General features: G+C 34.5%; 1 protein-coding gene across 5 annotated transcripts in view; it reads right to left on the bottom strand.

Moving 5' to 3' along the window:
- LOC113512279 (atrial natriuretic peptide receptor 1) overlaps positions 1-16,152 on the bottom strand; it is a 369,824-nt gene that overhangs the window by 249,655 nt on the left and 104,017 nt on the right. For all 5 annotated transcript variants that reach the window (XM_052900317.1, XM_052900303.1, XM_052900323.1 and 2 more), the window contains exon 4: positions 4,696-4,879. In XM_052900317.1, the coding sequence (XP_052756277.1) occupies positions 4,696-4,879 (184 nt within the window). The remainder of the gene's footprint in view (positions 1-4,695; positions 4,880-16,152) is intronic.

The following is a 16,152-nucleotide window of genomic DNA, read 5'->3' as shown; positions in this document are numbered from 1 at the left end:
GACAGAGGTACCCAAGCAATCGACGTTTGTACAAAGTCTCCCTCTGGTAACCAAACTTATATTTATAATATAAGAAAGGATTACTTTAAAAGAGAGATAATATAAATTATACATGAATACAAATTTTCAAAGTATCCTTATAAATTCCTTGACAATACTAACAAAAGGAAAGCTTTTCTCGTTGCAAACCACAGTGCAAACTCTTGGGACCCGAATACAGCAACTGACTTCGTTAATGAAGTTTAATTAGGGAAGAACAAGACGAAGTAGTAGTGAATGTAATACGGCGTAACAACTTAACTACTAAACTTCATGCAGAGTTAACAAATACGACACTGTGGTATTACTTAAACTTACTAATGTATTTGTCTAAATCTACATCATATAACTGTCTACTGCTAAACATAAACCTCCTCTTTAGGAATTTTGTCAGTAGTTGCCACGCTTGGAAAACGGACTGGCAACCGCAGTTAGGCTTTTGTTTTAATGGATTTTTTTTTATACAACTTAGAATGGCAAACAAGCTGACGGCCCACCTGATGTAAAGTGGTAACAGTCGCCTATAGATATGAGCAATACCATGGACATAACAGAGTATACTGTTTGCCCATGATACCCTCCATGCGTTGCCATTCCTGAGGACTCAGGTGTTATTCCTCTGTACCCAGTAAATTCACGCCATATCCCACCCTTCAAACCGAAACACAGCCATGCAAACTAATGACAATAATGGTGTGGTAATCCCACCTGCGCTATCGGTATACACTGGCGGAGCACCAGTGGGAGATGATAAAGGTGAAAGCAGGTCAGTTAGACCATTCTGAGGAATTCAACTAGAATCAACCACGATGGTTTACAGGGGAAACCATGTGGAAGCAACCTGACAGAGTATATTGCTAGTAATGGGGCTATTTGACCTCATTACTCCCTTTCCTTGTTGAAGATGTTTTAAAAGGAACGTTGCTGCCCATTCCTTGTCTTCCCTTAGTCGTCTCTTACAACGCCCACGGGAAAGGAAGAGGTGGCTTATTCTACCTATTCTATGCCGGGACCATGGCATATATATTTAAACATAATATACAACAACTATACAAAATACAACAAACAATCAGACTTGCCACCTTGTCTTTTTTAATCTTATTATTTCTATTGTTACGTCTTGATCAGACGGAAATTTAATTATTCCTCCCCATCCTAAAGTTGCATGGAAGAGATCGCTATTTAGCGATAAAGCCATTCTTTGTTGGCTTTTTACCTTGCTTTTGTAATAATGAGTTTTTTGTGTACATCCTTATTAACATTTTAAATGTGAAATTGAGTTTGTTACCTTATAGCGTCTTAACGGCTTAAAAAATATAAAACTTGATATACACATACTGTATGAGTATGAGATGGAGAAGAATGCAAATTACTTTTTATCCCGGTTAGTAAACACATCTCGGCCACGCGGACGAAGTCGCGTGTAAAAGCTATATATCTTCGTTTGAGGAGAACAATACAGAGCTCTCAATCATTCATTCTTATCTCAGCAGGATACAAATTTTTTTAGTTACATCGCCCGGAAATTTGGCAACCATAACTAATGATGCTGGCAAGATAGACGGTATAGGTACATCTTCAATTCTGATGATAATAATCAATATTGTGATATTTTTTATCACCGTCACAATATGGCGGACTATGTACGAGTATATTTTGACAAACTTGTTAATATGGGTAAAAAATAAAAGATCTAGAACGGTAGGTAAAGATAAAAAACTACATATATTTTAAAAAGGCCTGGAAGAGATCGCTTTTAGCGATAAGGTTGCCCTTTATTTTCTCATTGTGATTATTTCATGTAATTGTTTATATTTATAATAAGTTTACTATTGTAATCTTTTCGAGGAAATAATAAAGAGTATCTGTCTATCTATCTATAATATAAATATTAAAATTTCATGTAATTGTTTATATTTATAACATATTATTGCTAACATCTGTATACCTGTTTTACAGGAAATAAATTATATTATTATTATTTTTTATAATAACTTAATTTTAAAAGTTGTTATAATGCAGGGGGCTAAAGAACATACGGCTCATCTGATGGTATAATGGTGATCACAACACCAAAAGCATTGCAGGTATACTATTGGTCTTTTAAAAAGGAATATGCTTATTTCTTAAAGGTTATGATGTCGTATCGGTTCGGAAAGTTTTAACAAGTTAAAAAGTGCTTTAACAAACTTTTTTAGTCGCAATAAAGTGCACCAAATCGTTGTTACAAATAATGAATTTAAAGTTGTGTTATCCCATTTCAAGCATACACTGATGAATCGCATGAAGTCTACGTCTACGTCTACGTGATTTATGATACAAAAATTTGTCCAAACAAAGTGAAAAATGGGGGTATTTTTGACGAAAGATTAATCAAATTAAATGTTTCTATTTTGATATTATTAAATAATGTATAAGGCACTTTTAAAACATCACCAAAGCCGTCTGCCAAGCGAGGCAACTACTGGCAAAAATCCCCCTTATTGGGGAGGTCCATGTTCAGCAGTGGACAGTTAATACACTGATGTCATCATCATCATTATCAGTCGAAGTATACATTTTTTTTTTGTTAATAATTAAGTTTTATCAATACTAATATGGAATCTGAAACTGCTAGTCGGATTTGATAAATTATTTTTGCATTTAATAGCGTATTCCTAAAAAAAAAGTTATAGTCTATTGCTGTTCAACATCATAAGTGGCCCACAGGTAAAGTCGCTGAATATAGCTAGTGTTCATACATACATACATTACATATCTGTAACGCCAGCTTCTCATTAGGGTAGGCAGAAATAATGTTATAAATACGATAGTGAGTTTATTTGTTACTCTTCAGCATACAATATTTAAGATTAAAAAAATAATTTAAAGTAATAAATTATTTAGTAGTTAAAATAGAAAAGGGTATTGCCTATTTGCCTACGTGTTACTGTATTAATCGTTAACTGTCCACTGCTTAACATAACCTCTCCCATAAGGGGTGTTTTGACAGTCATTGCCACACTTGGCTGCCTACGTATGATTGTACCTTAATATATAATAATAGTAAATCGGCTATGTTATATTTCTATATTAAATTTAAATAAAATTAAGTACTACCCGATGAGTTTCCGCTGAAAATCAGCGCTGTAACTCCTCAACTCCAGCATAACGCTGAGCGGGGGCCATTTCGGTAAACATTGTCCAACCTTCACCTTTACATATTATGTTACTCTGTATGAACCTTTTTCGTAAGTGTAACAATGTTTACTGAATAAACTATTATTACTTTTTAATATATCCAGCCCATTTGGACACCAATTCACGGAATTGCATGAATCTATACTTAAATATATAAATAAATACTGAACATTTGGTCCCGGCATAAATAGACCCCTTCATATCCGGTGAGTGTCGTAAAAGGCGACTAAGGGAGAATAAGGGATGGGCAGCATTGTCGCTCTTAAAACATCGTCAAAGCCTAACTGTGTTTGCCAATTCGCCTATCAAGCATGGCAACTACTGGTAAAGCCCTCAAGGGAGAGGATTACGTTTAGCTGTGGACAGTTAAACGCCAATATGATACTTAAATACAACAATCTTAATGTTTATATTACAATGTCATTTATTCTATAGTAATATCATTTAAGGTGTCAACCCACCACCTTATTGCCACGTGCAATTCAAACACAAAGAACAAACGCAACTGTCAAAATGAATTACAAAAATGTTTTATAAAGTGCGTTGCGTCAAACTCAAGTGCATATGTGAAATCTTATCAAACGTAACTTACTATTCTCCGATGTTTTCCGCTACGCTAATTAAGTCACGAAATTGATTTCCGAGAAAATACTTACACTAATTGTAAAAATCGAATTTCCCCGGATTATAAACTGGATCAACTACTTATTGTATTTGCTAAAATAGTACCTTTTCAAAATACTTGAATATATTATAATTAAACAATAATTATTTATTGATAACAGCATTATTTTTTTTATTTACAAGTAAAATAAAGAATATATCAAATTATTTTGTCACTTTCTAAGACTGTAATCTTAATTAATTATTATTAATAAGTTTGTAACGATAAATGGACGGATGTTTGTTACTCTTTCATGAAAAAACTACTAAACGGATTAAAATGAAATTTGGTATACGGATAGGTTATATCCTGGCTTAGCACATAGAATACTTTATATAATGATAACGGGCTGTACCAAGGGAAAAATTTTATCAATTAATTGATAATAATTTATTATATTAACCGTAAACGTATTATAGACGAATCAAGGGTATTTGGAACTGGCATGTTATGAATGTAATAATTATGGAAGTGGAGGAACTGATTCTTATGGGTGTGCATGTGCGTGTGTGTGTGTGTGTGTGTGTGTGCGAGTGCGTGTGCGTGTGCGTGTGCGTGTGTGTGTGCGTGGGCGTGTGCGTGTGCGTGTGTGTGTATGTATGTGTGTACATTTATACTTTATTGTACAAGATATACACAGAAATACAATAGTAGAAATTAAATATACAAAGGCGAACTTAACTCTGCAAGAGTTCTTTTCCAGCAAACTTAAAGTGGAAAGGAGCATCAATGTCATCTACATATCTGACATAAACATAATATTTTCAAGTATTTTGAAAGGAACTGTTTAATTAAATATTAAAAATACTTACTGTCTCATAATATCTATTAAAAAATACGCCACGTCTTTGAACCCGAGAGGGCCGCTTCGCACAGTCATGTAGAACTCATCCTGACACGTTTGCTTTGGCTTCGCAAAATCGAAAGAGTAACCACCAGTGGTGATGATTGGCGTGCCAGTGCTGCCAAGGAACTTGGCGATTCTTCCTACGGCAGCTGAAAAAGAAATTGACAGTTACTTAGGAGTAATGAATTATGTATATGAAAAATAACGTGAATTAAGTATTGTGTATGGACGTAAATATATCTATATCTATACTAATATTATTAAAAGGAAAGATTTGTTTGTTTGTAATAGATAAAATCAAAAACTTAATTAGTACTGGCAAAACCTATTATTTTGTTTTTTTTTTTTAATTGTAGTTAGTTTTTTTTTTTTTGTGAAACACAATCTTTATTTATTTACAATGCAAATTATGCTTGTTATGACTTCGTATAATTTAGTAAATTAGAGTCCTTAGCGAGTCGATTTCAATCAAATACACATGAATCGGGGACTAACGAATGTTTCTTATTACATGTCTTACACAGACATTATCGTCGACTTTGTGGCGCCGAGATCTCTCTGTGTACAGATTAATAACAGTTCTCTGTCTACACTAACATTTTATAGAGATAACATTTATTTATGCGTATGTTGTAATTAATCTGTGTAACTACTGAACGAACTATCTTTATTATTATAATCAGTAAGTAGCTTTGCTCGCACCAATTTGTATCAAAAAAGTTCATTTAACTATATTTTTAAAGATATTTCATATAGATAACTTTGGCAAATCAAAGAAGTAATCTTGCGTACGCTGCATCGATGTGGTGCGTTGGAAGACTATTTTTTATTAATTTTTCGTGTTGATATTTAAAAATTGTATAAGTTTAAATTATTGTATGTGTATAATAATATAACATTTTTAATATTAGTAGAAGTGTGTATATCGTTTTAAAACTGTAGGTATTCGTCCGTGAAGTCACTGTGTGGCTGGCACAGAATAACAGCACTGTGGTAGTAAATAAACTACCATAGCCTAACGCTGAGTGCTGGCCACGTTGAAAACTAGTTGTAACAAATTAATATTATTGTCTCTATTTTGTTTTATTTTATTTATGCCACTGGTTGTCAATAAAGTTTTTTTCTTTCTTTTTTATTTATTATATACTTTTTTGCACACGCTAATGTATATACAGATAAATAGTAGTTTAAAACGATTACACGAATGACAAATGTGCGTGGAATTAGATGATCATGTACGGGCTTTTTAATGTTCATGTAATGAATGAATGAGTATACGTTATTTGCATTATACAATATAGGAAATAAGCAAGACAATTTACAAACACAACGATACAATTTTATGAGTACAGTAAGGCGGTCTTATTGCTGAGAGCAATCTTTTCAAGACAACCTTAAGGTAATGTACTAATTGTTGTACAAGAGAGTAACTGTCGAGTTTCTTGCAGGTTCTTCTCAACATATTTCTGAACCCTGCATTCATAAAAAAATAACTACCTAAAAAATTATTTAAATTTGAATTGCATGGTTTTTATTCAAGAGTAGTATGAAAAGCGATTGAGATAAAACTTTCAATATGGAAAACGGTTTCCAATACACCGCGACATAGAACCCAGAAATCCAAGGGAGTCAGTAGATGCATAAAACAGCTGCATCCACTGACTCCTTGCAATGTATTTGAGGTCATCACTCCATCTAGTAGGGAGGGGAGATCTCCACTCAAGAACCTTTCTTCCCCATCAGTTATTGATTCTTTGAACTTTGTAATTATTACTACTTCAGCTTAAACGATCAATAAGCCAGGCAAACTATTCTATTTCACCTAAATCTATATTCTGTAGTACTGAATTACTTTCAATTACCTGTAATCCCTCGTATGATTGAGCGATTAAGAATACATGGTAAAAACCATTTGGTACAAAAGAAATTCAGCTTGGGAATCGATCATACACATTACAAGTACGCAGTAGCAAAATATCATTATCAGGCTGTCAATCATTTGTCCAATCTATCATATGTATACTCTTAGAAAGTATTGAAGCCATAACAAAACACTCCACCAACAATAACTTGTGTTGTTTTGTTTTCTTAACAATTAATTGAGATTAGGGATGGATAATCGGTACTGCCTCGATAACTATATATTGAGTTCCTCTGGATGGCGGAAAGAAAGACATTCTTTTTTTTTATACTACTTAGAATGGCAAACAAGCTGACGGCCCACCTGATGTAAAGTGGTAACCGTCGCCTATAGACATGAGCAGTAACATGGACATAACAGAGTATACTGTTTCGCCTATGATACCCCCCATGCGCTGCCATTCCTGAGGACTCAGGTGTTATTCCTCTGTACCCAGTAAATTCACGCCATATCCCACCCTTCAAACCGAAACACAGCCATGCAAACACAACTGCTTCACGGTTGAAACACGAATGGGACAGAGGTACCCAAGCAATCGACTTTTGTAGAAAGTATCCCTCTGATATTCTGTATGAATATCACTCATACTGGTCTAATATCTTTTTTTTTTTTATATAACACAGGATGCAAACGAGCATGCGGCTCACCTGATGGTAAGTCCATCATTTCAATATATATATATTGTTTATTTTGTTCGGATTCGTGGCATATGAACATAGTTGAATTTATTAAAAAACTTTTAAACGAAGTAGGTTGTCAATTCATCTGAATTTTTATAACTATGTTACATGATCACGCAGTTAATTTATTACTGATTTTCATTATTCTTTTACATTCTATAGAGTGGTAAAACAAAACTCTTGTGTAATATCCATTTTAATTTTATAACAATTAAAATAGTCATTTTTCTTTGTGGAGCTTAAAACAGCTTATTGCTGTTAAAAGAAACAAGGTTTCTGTTTTTTTAATAAAAATGGAATAGCAGATCAATGGTAGTAAAAGCAAAGAATGACAAATGAAGTTGCCACAAATTACTTGATCCTTCATAACATTTTGAGTAAACTTCACTACGATTATTTACAAAGGCATGAAGATTGACCTAACAGAATAATAATATATCAGTAGCAATAGTTACAGCTCTTTTACTAACAATCTCTCCGCACCTTATCCTGGAAAGAACAAGGCTAGACTTGCAAGTTGAAATAAGTTTGAATAGTCTTAGTACCAAAATCCACAATATATACTCAAATATATATATATATATAACAAATAAAGTATAGATATAAATATAAGGCTATCTGTAAGAGATTGCCCTGGCGATAAAACTATCTTTTGTACCTTTATGTATATATTTTAATCTGTACAACGCTGTGCTATTGTATTTGACTTGAATGGTTTATATGTCATTGTTTATTTATATGCTTTTGTGGTTAGTTATATATTTGGGGCAATAAAGAGTTAAATAAATAGATATATCTATACGTTATAATTAGAAATTCTGTATCTTACATTTCCTTCAAAATAGCAATTTTATCTTGTTGGCACTGTTAATGGAAGAAATACAAGTTATTCATATATTAGTTCAAAGTCATAGATAATAAATTGTATTATAACTGAAATAAAAAAAAAAAGAAATATGAAATACCTATTGAACGCTATTCCCAGACATGTTAACTTTCTCTGTAACGAGGGAAAAGCATATCTCGACAGCACTTTAAATAGATAATTATATTGACTACCTCTTTATATACGGCTAAACAATAAACCTGTTTTAATATTCATTAAAACCATCCTGTTGTGCTGCCATGAAATGTAACAAAGGGAATTACTAAATCCATTCAAGATGAAGCACGCAAAAAATGTTTTTGTTAAAAATGAATTACCTACACTGTCTGCTATCATCTGTTATTGTTAAATATGTAAACATTTCTGTTTGCTAATACAGAAAATTAAGGAAATAATAACATATTAGGAACAATTATGTAAACATAATACAAAACTGATTATTAGCAAAAACAGAGATCACGTTTGCGTAGATTTAGTTCAAGTAATTTGTATACAATATAATATTAAGGATCATATAGAGACTTTGTACAAATGTCACCTGCTTAGGCATCTCTTCTGCTCAGCTTTTATGACTGTATTTCACTTTTAAAATGAGATATGACAGTGAAGTTCAGATTTTGCCAGTAATTAGCACGCTTCACAGGTGCATTGGACTGCAGTTAACTTTTTAGGACGCTGCTACCCATCATTAGACACATAAAATCCCTTATATACTCCTTACAACACCTACAGAAAAAGAAGATGGTCTTTTCTTTGCCAGGATCGCAGGATACATAACTACTCGTTGGCCCACTTGCATATTTAGAATGACTATTACATAGATCTATAAATGTATATACAATATAACTAATCAATCCAAATAATCACAGTAGTGGCAAATATTTAAATAGATACTATACAGATACGATTGTATAAATACCAGAGGAAGACTTTGTACAAAAGTCGATTGCTTGGGTACCTCTGTCCCATTCGTGTTTCTACCGTGAAGCAGTTGTGTTTGCATGGCTGTGTTCGGTTTGAAGGGTGGGATATGGCGTGAATTTACTGGGTACAAAGGAATAACACCTGAGTCCTCAGGAATGGCAACGCATGGGGGGTATCATGGGCAAAACAGTATACTCTGTTATGTCCATGGTACTGCTCATGTGTATAAGCGACGGTTACCACTTTCCATCAGGTGGGCCGTCAACTTGTTTGCCATTCTAAGTTGTATAAAAAAAATGATAAATGCTTTAGGTTTTTTTAATGAATAATAATAGAATGATAACCCCGCCTGCGCTATCATTACACACGTGCGAGGTACCAGTGAAAATTCCTCTGGCTTACAAACATCCAGGATAGCTTGTTATTGTTAGTGAAAACATTAGAGGAAAAGTCCACAATAATGAAGTACTCGTGCAACAGGCGAGGTCAAATCCGTGGCACTCACGATACGAAATTGCGAAATAGCCAATCAACCCTTCTGTGGTTTGATAACTTTCTCTACGTGATTGCGTTTTCTACAAAAAAAAAAAGAACGGAACTTCGAAGGCTCTCTCCTATTATCAATATTGAGACTTTCAGGAACTCTTTCAAAGAAACTTGCCCCGATTGGTTGATTGACCTAAGGTTTATTATGCTTATAATAAATATATTTTACAGTGCTTCAAGTTAGTTTTTTTTTTGTTACCTTCAACGACTCGACCAATTATCACAAAATGTATATATGTACGAGTATGTTGACATATTATTTATTATGTATTTATGTATGTTGACAAATATATATTCCCGTCACGCGGACAAAGTCGCAGTTACAAACCAGTATTTAAATATTTTTGATAAAATCCGTCAGAATAATTCGAAACGCTTTATCATGACACAGTTGGATTCATTATTTAAAAATGACAAACTGTATCCTCAAGTCTCTGAAGTAATTAATTTGTCTCTTTCACTCTACTTTGATGTTTTGGATCGGTATGTATTTTCATAATAAATTGGAGACCCATTTTTTCATTAAATACTTAAAGCTTTAAGCTTAAATTATAAAATAATATTATTGTTGTATTAAATACTAATAATCCGTTCTTTCGGGGGGAGAAGGAATTGTTAGTAACGGAGATTAGTAGCCCTATTGCTAGCAATATACCCTGTCAGGTCGACCTCCTCGTGGTTCCCCCTGGAAACCATCATGATTGATTTATTGTTAAATACGTCACGGCAAAATGACCTGCTACATCCTCACCGATCACCTCTCACTGGTGCCCCGCCAGTGTATACCGATAGCGCAGGCAGGGTTACCATTCCATTGTCATCCATTAAAAAAAATCCGTTTTAGCTTCGCATAGATAGATACAAAATATCATATAACTCATGACGTAGCTTTTTATAGGTGAAATAATTTTTAAAATCTATTAAGTTTTTGAGTTTATTCGTTATAAACAAACAAACAAATCTATCTTTTTTATTATATTAGTATAGGAATATAGATTATCCAAGTAAAATTTTAACATAATATTTTTTTTTATTCAATTTAATTTTCGTAGAAAAGGGCTCTTCCGTAAGGGAATTATTGTGAAGGAAAGACAGTGGTTGAAAATAACTGTATTTGTCGGATAGGATTTCTCAGGAAATAACAACTCGTTGCTTAGCAACCATTTCCTTATCCTTGTGTATAATTCAAACACATAGTGAAATAGCTAAATTATGCCAGAGCCGTTCTACTCTAGTGATCTTTCCGAATCTAAAGGCATACGGGTTTGCGACCCCGGCCTCCATAGCCACTGCAGTTTCTGACCAATATTTATGTAGCTGTAAAAATTTTGCTAAGTTAATATTATAGTATTTAATGAGGGTTGAGCACTGTTGTCTGAGATACAGCTTTAATAATCTAATTCAGACACAGATGTTTAAGCTGATGCAAATGTACAAATGAATTCGTACCTACTTTTACTGTAATTTCCAGTGCTGAGTTTGTTACAGTCGTGGTTAGGCAATAAAGTTATTATTGTTAATTAATCCTCTCCACAGCAATCCCCTTTCCTTTTTCTGTAAATCTTTTATCTTTTTTTTACCAACTGCCTCAACTCCCTCGTGACGTACTCCTCATTTTCTGACACATTTTAACGCAAAATATAGTATTAATAAGTCATCATGACGGAATGTTGGCTATCTAATACTTTAAGAATCCCACCTATAAAAGGATATTCCTCGATACTTCCCTTTATGGCGAATATCACCAAGGGTCGATGTTAAGTAAGCAGTAGTTGCCGTGTTTGACAGACAAATTGGCAATCTCAGTTAGGCATTGGTGATGTAAGACACTGTATGATATAGAGGGGCACTACTGCCTATTCCTCGACCATTAAGTAATTTAATGAAACGAAGGGGTAGACCATTCTATTTCGGGACCACATCTATATCAATATTATCAGCATCATCCTTTCAGCCATTATCCGGCCACTGCTGGACATAAGTCTCCACCATAGACTGCCATAAAGAACGGTCCTGAGCCACCTACATCCACTGACTCCCTGCAACGCATTTCAGGTCGACGCGCCATTTAGTGGGGGGTCGTCCTACACTGCGTTTATCCGTGGTCGCCACTCAAGAACTTTTCTTCCCCCTCGGTTGTCGGTTCTTCGAACTATCAACCCATTGCCACATCAGCTTGCTTATCCTTCGGACTTTTTTTTTGATGGGTGAAAATGGTATTGTAACCCCACCTGCGCTAACGGTATATGCTGGAGGAGCACCAGTGAAGGGTGATAGATGAGAATGAAAACAGGCCAGTTAGCCCATCATGATGAATTCATCAGGAATTAACCATGATAATTTCCAGGGAGAACCACGAGGAGGTCAACCTGGTCGGGTATATTGCTAGCAATGGGATTCTCAGTCTCCATTACTAACAATCCCTTTTCCCCCTATCCTTCGGACTATGCCGGTTATTTTAGTTCTTTTGCGGATATATCAATATATTAGTAATAAAATAATATTAACATGTGTGTAATACATATAGGTCGCCTATTTACCCGTACTTAACAACACGTTCGATTATATCCTTTGTAATTTATCGCCTGGATAACCATAAAATAATCTCACGATACTTTTAATGTGTAATTCCGAAATGTACGTTTGTGGGTACGCGATTTCCTGCGATATTACTAACATATGACGTTTACAACACATGTTATCATAATGTCATTTTATATGTCTCTTTCAGCTATCAAAGTTATAGCTTACATTATACGAATTTCATGAAACCATTACGGTAAGTGCTGTCAATTTAATTTGTAAGTATCAGATATTATTTGCACTTCAATAAGCAGTCGCTTCTCAATATGATTGTATTTTTATATTTTTATCTATCTATCCTATTTAAGAGCTGCGCTCTTGTCGGTGGAGCTCTTGCCACTCACTACGATTTTCAGCAAGTCTCTTCACCTCTTGATACGACACGACCCCAACTCCTTCCTTGATCTGCCTGATGTAACTATGTCTCGGTTTCCCTCTTTCCCTCCTTCCTTCTATCTTATCTTCTATTATAATGTTCATAAGTTCGTCGTGTCGTATCAGGTGTCCCAACATTTTTCCCCTTTTATCCTCAATAGTTCTAGTAATTTTTCTTTTTTCCTTAATAGCATAAAAAGGAATATTTTCTTTAATGCTGCACAGTTTTTTTTGAATCTTTTTGCGATCGTTAAAGAATTTATATTCTAATTTTGTGACAATTAGTTTTATGTTAGCATTTAAGATATATATTGTATTAATTGCCTTGTGTGCCCGGCTTAGAATGGGCCCTTCCTTTATTTCCTGAGGGTGTCATAAGAGGCGACTAAAGAAGCTCAACAGTCGAAAGATATGCAGTAGCATCCCTCTTAAAAAAACACCAAAACCTACCTGCGGTTGTCAATCCGTCTGCCAAGCATGACAATTAGTGTGGCAAAACCCCTTATGGGGGAGGCTTATATTCCATAGTGGGCAATTAACGGCTCATATGATGATAATGATTGTATTTATGAAATATAATATACCAATTTGCTCTGCCCGCGACTTCGTATGACTATTGGTTCGCTAGTATCAAAAATAGTCTTGTTCGTGTACATAGTTTAAGATATATAAACTTTTTATTTTAGCCATTTATGACACACGTAAATTTACAAATGAGTTTGTACAATCAAATTATTTACACTTTTTTAAATATAAAACAAAAGATAAAATACGAAAATATGGTTTGTCCATGTGTGAGATAGTACCTGCTACGGTCTGTATTGGCTAATACCTCATATCAATTAGCCCGTCGTGACGAATTCGTCTAGAATTAATCATTATGGTTTCCAGGAGAGGACAGGATATATTACTAGCATTAGATTTTAATCGCGACTTCGTCTGCGTGACCAAATATCTCCACTAACCAGAATTAAAAGTGTAAAGTAAGCCCTTCAAAATTAGTCCTTCTAAATTTCATATAGTTTATATGTACCAAATTTCATAGTGAATGATTAAGCCGTTAAGGCGCTATGATGTAATAAACAAACAAACTCACTTTCCTATTTATAATAACAGTGAGGATTTAAAAATAATACAATTAACCAAATCGTATAAATCAATAAACCGCTTGTCGTATATTTCGGAGACCGCCCTTAAAAACGTCTACGTTACAGTACATAAGAATAAAATGTAAATGAGTAATAAATTAGGCCTTGTTTCCGACAAGTAAATAACTTTCGCGTTTACATAGACAAATGTGGAAGGAAAAGTGGAATAACACAAAGATAAGTTCGGGACGGGACATAAAGGGTTCTTAACATTTATAGAGGTGCAACCACAGCCTTATTTCTTTAAAGTTAAAGCGGTTTTCCGGTGCCTCGGAGAGGCAAGGTTACTGAAGAGTCCCAACTAAACTTTATATACGAATATATATATGTATATATACAATATATTACAGTACATTACAATATATTATATATACAACTTAGAAGGGCAAATAAGCTGACGGCCTACCTGATAGAAAGTGGTATCCGTCGCCTATAGACATGAACAGTACCATGGACATAACAGAGTATACTGTTTCGCCCATAATACCCCCCATGCGTTGCCATCTCTGATGACACAGGTGTTATTCCTGTTTACCTTGTAAATTCACGCTGTATTCCACCCTTCAAATCAAAACACAGCCATGTAAACACAACTGCTTCACGGTAGAAACACGAATGGGACAAAGGTTCTCAAGCAAACGACTTTTATACAAAATCTCCCTCTGGTATATATATATATAAGAAATAAATTATAAATTCATCGTCATAATTATACATATAAGCCATTAAATGTCCACTGCTGGACAAAGGCCTCCTTCAGAGATTGCTATAAGTAACGATTCCGGACCACCTGCATTCACTAACTCCCTACATTCAATTATGAATTACTAGTTTTTATCAACGACTTTGTCCTTATGATCGGAATAAATCGAGCTGAAACCTGGTAGATGTTCTTCTTCATACCAAACACTATAATAAATTTTAATCTTGAACTGTCAAATTGCTATAAAGTAATTATATAAATTAAACAAATACACTCCAATATTCGAGATTAATATCATAAAATTAAAGTAATACCATGGTTGTATGTACGACCATTGAATTCCCTTAGTCGCTTTCTACCCATGGGAAAGGAAGGGATGGCCCATTCCGTGCGGGGACCTACACGGCAGATGCACATACATCTCTTGTTTAATATATTTCCATAGCTCATAGTTACATGGCTGTTCTATTTTAAAACCGTACAAAATATTACTACATATTTCTTGTTTTTGTTAGAGCTAATTCTTGTTTAAGATATAAAAATTAACTCTGAAACTTTCTGACAGACAGTAAAGTGTTTTACAAATTGGACCGGACTATTTAATTAATGGACTTCATAAAATTCCTCTACACTGACAAGTGCCAAGAATATTAACAAAAGAAAAGTAAATTTGAACTACCAACTTAAAATATTGTTACACATTTTAAGCAAAGTGTGATGGAGTGAAATGGAAGAAATTGAAAAACTTGAGTAAAAATTTATTTTTCACTGTCCATTTTATTATTCATTATAATATTAGTATAATGCAAATATTTCTATTTTAATAAAATTAAAAATAAATTAATATTGTCACCACTATAAATATCTAATTGTCGTGCGATGCCGGCATAGAATAAGACATCCCTGCCTTTCCCGAGGCTGTCACAAGACGCAACTAAAAGAACTTAAAAGTAGATAGATGGGCAGCAGCGTCCCTCTTAAAATATCACCAAACCCTAACTGCGATTGCCAACTTGCCTGCGAAGCGTGACAACTGGCAAAATCCCCTTATAGAGAAGTCCTATACTCACTAGTGGACAGTTAATTGCTAATATGATAATATCTAATAATTTGGTGTAGGGGAGAAGGGGGATTGTTAGTAGTAAGGAGTACCAGTCCCATAGTTAACAATATACCTTGTCAGGTCGACCTCCACGTGTTCCCCCCTGGAAACCATCGTGCTGAATTCCAAATGTATTCGTCACGATGGGCTAACGGACCTGCTTTTTCATACTCACCTATCACTCCTCACTGGTGCTCCGCCAGCGTATGTCGATGGCGTGGGCGGAATTGTCATTTCATTATCATCCATAAAAAAAAAGTGATGTATGTATGTAATAACAATAGTCGACAATACCAACCTCACAGGCGGTATCGTGCCCTTAAGACTAAGGCAAGACTTTTCCTTCCTTTATACGTTCTACCGTTTATATAATGGATTGTATTCTAAAGATTTTTTGAAATGATACCCATAGGCACCTTTAATCATCGCACCGCTCGCCATGGACAGGGAATTCAAGCTCACTCGCTTGAACCTAAATGGTCATGTACAGTGCAGTTTCAAAGGAGTTTTCTCCCGCGAACGCTCAGGCTATGGGATGAACTCCGTGACAAGGT

This window comes from Galleria mellonella, unplaced genomic scaffold (assembly GCF_026898425.1).
Source record: "Galleria mellonella isolate WM207_F2 unplaced genomic scaffold, CSIRO_AGI_GalMel_v1 utg1267, whole genome shotgun sequence".
Taxonomy (NCBI): domain Eukaryota; kingdom Metazoa; phylum Arthropoda; class Insecta; order Lepidoptera; family Pyralidae; genus Galleria; species Galleria mellonella.
Note: the sequence above shows the minus strand (reverse complement) of the source record. Positions and strands in the feature narration are given on the sequence as shown.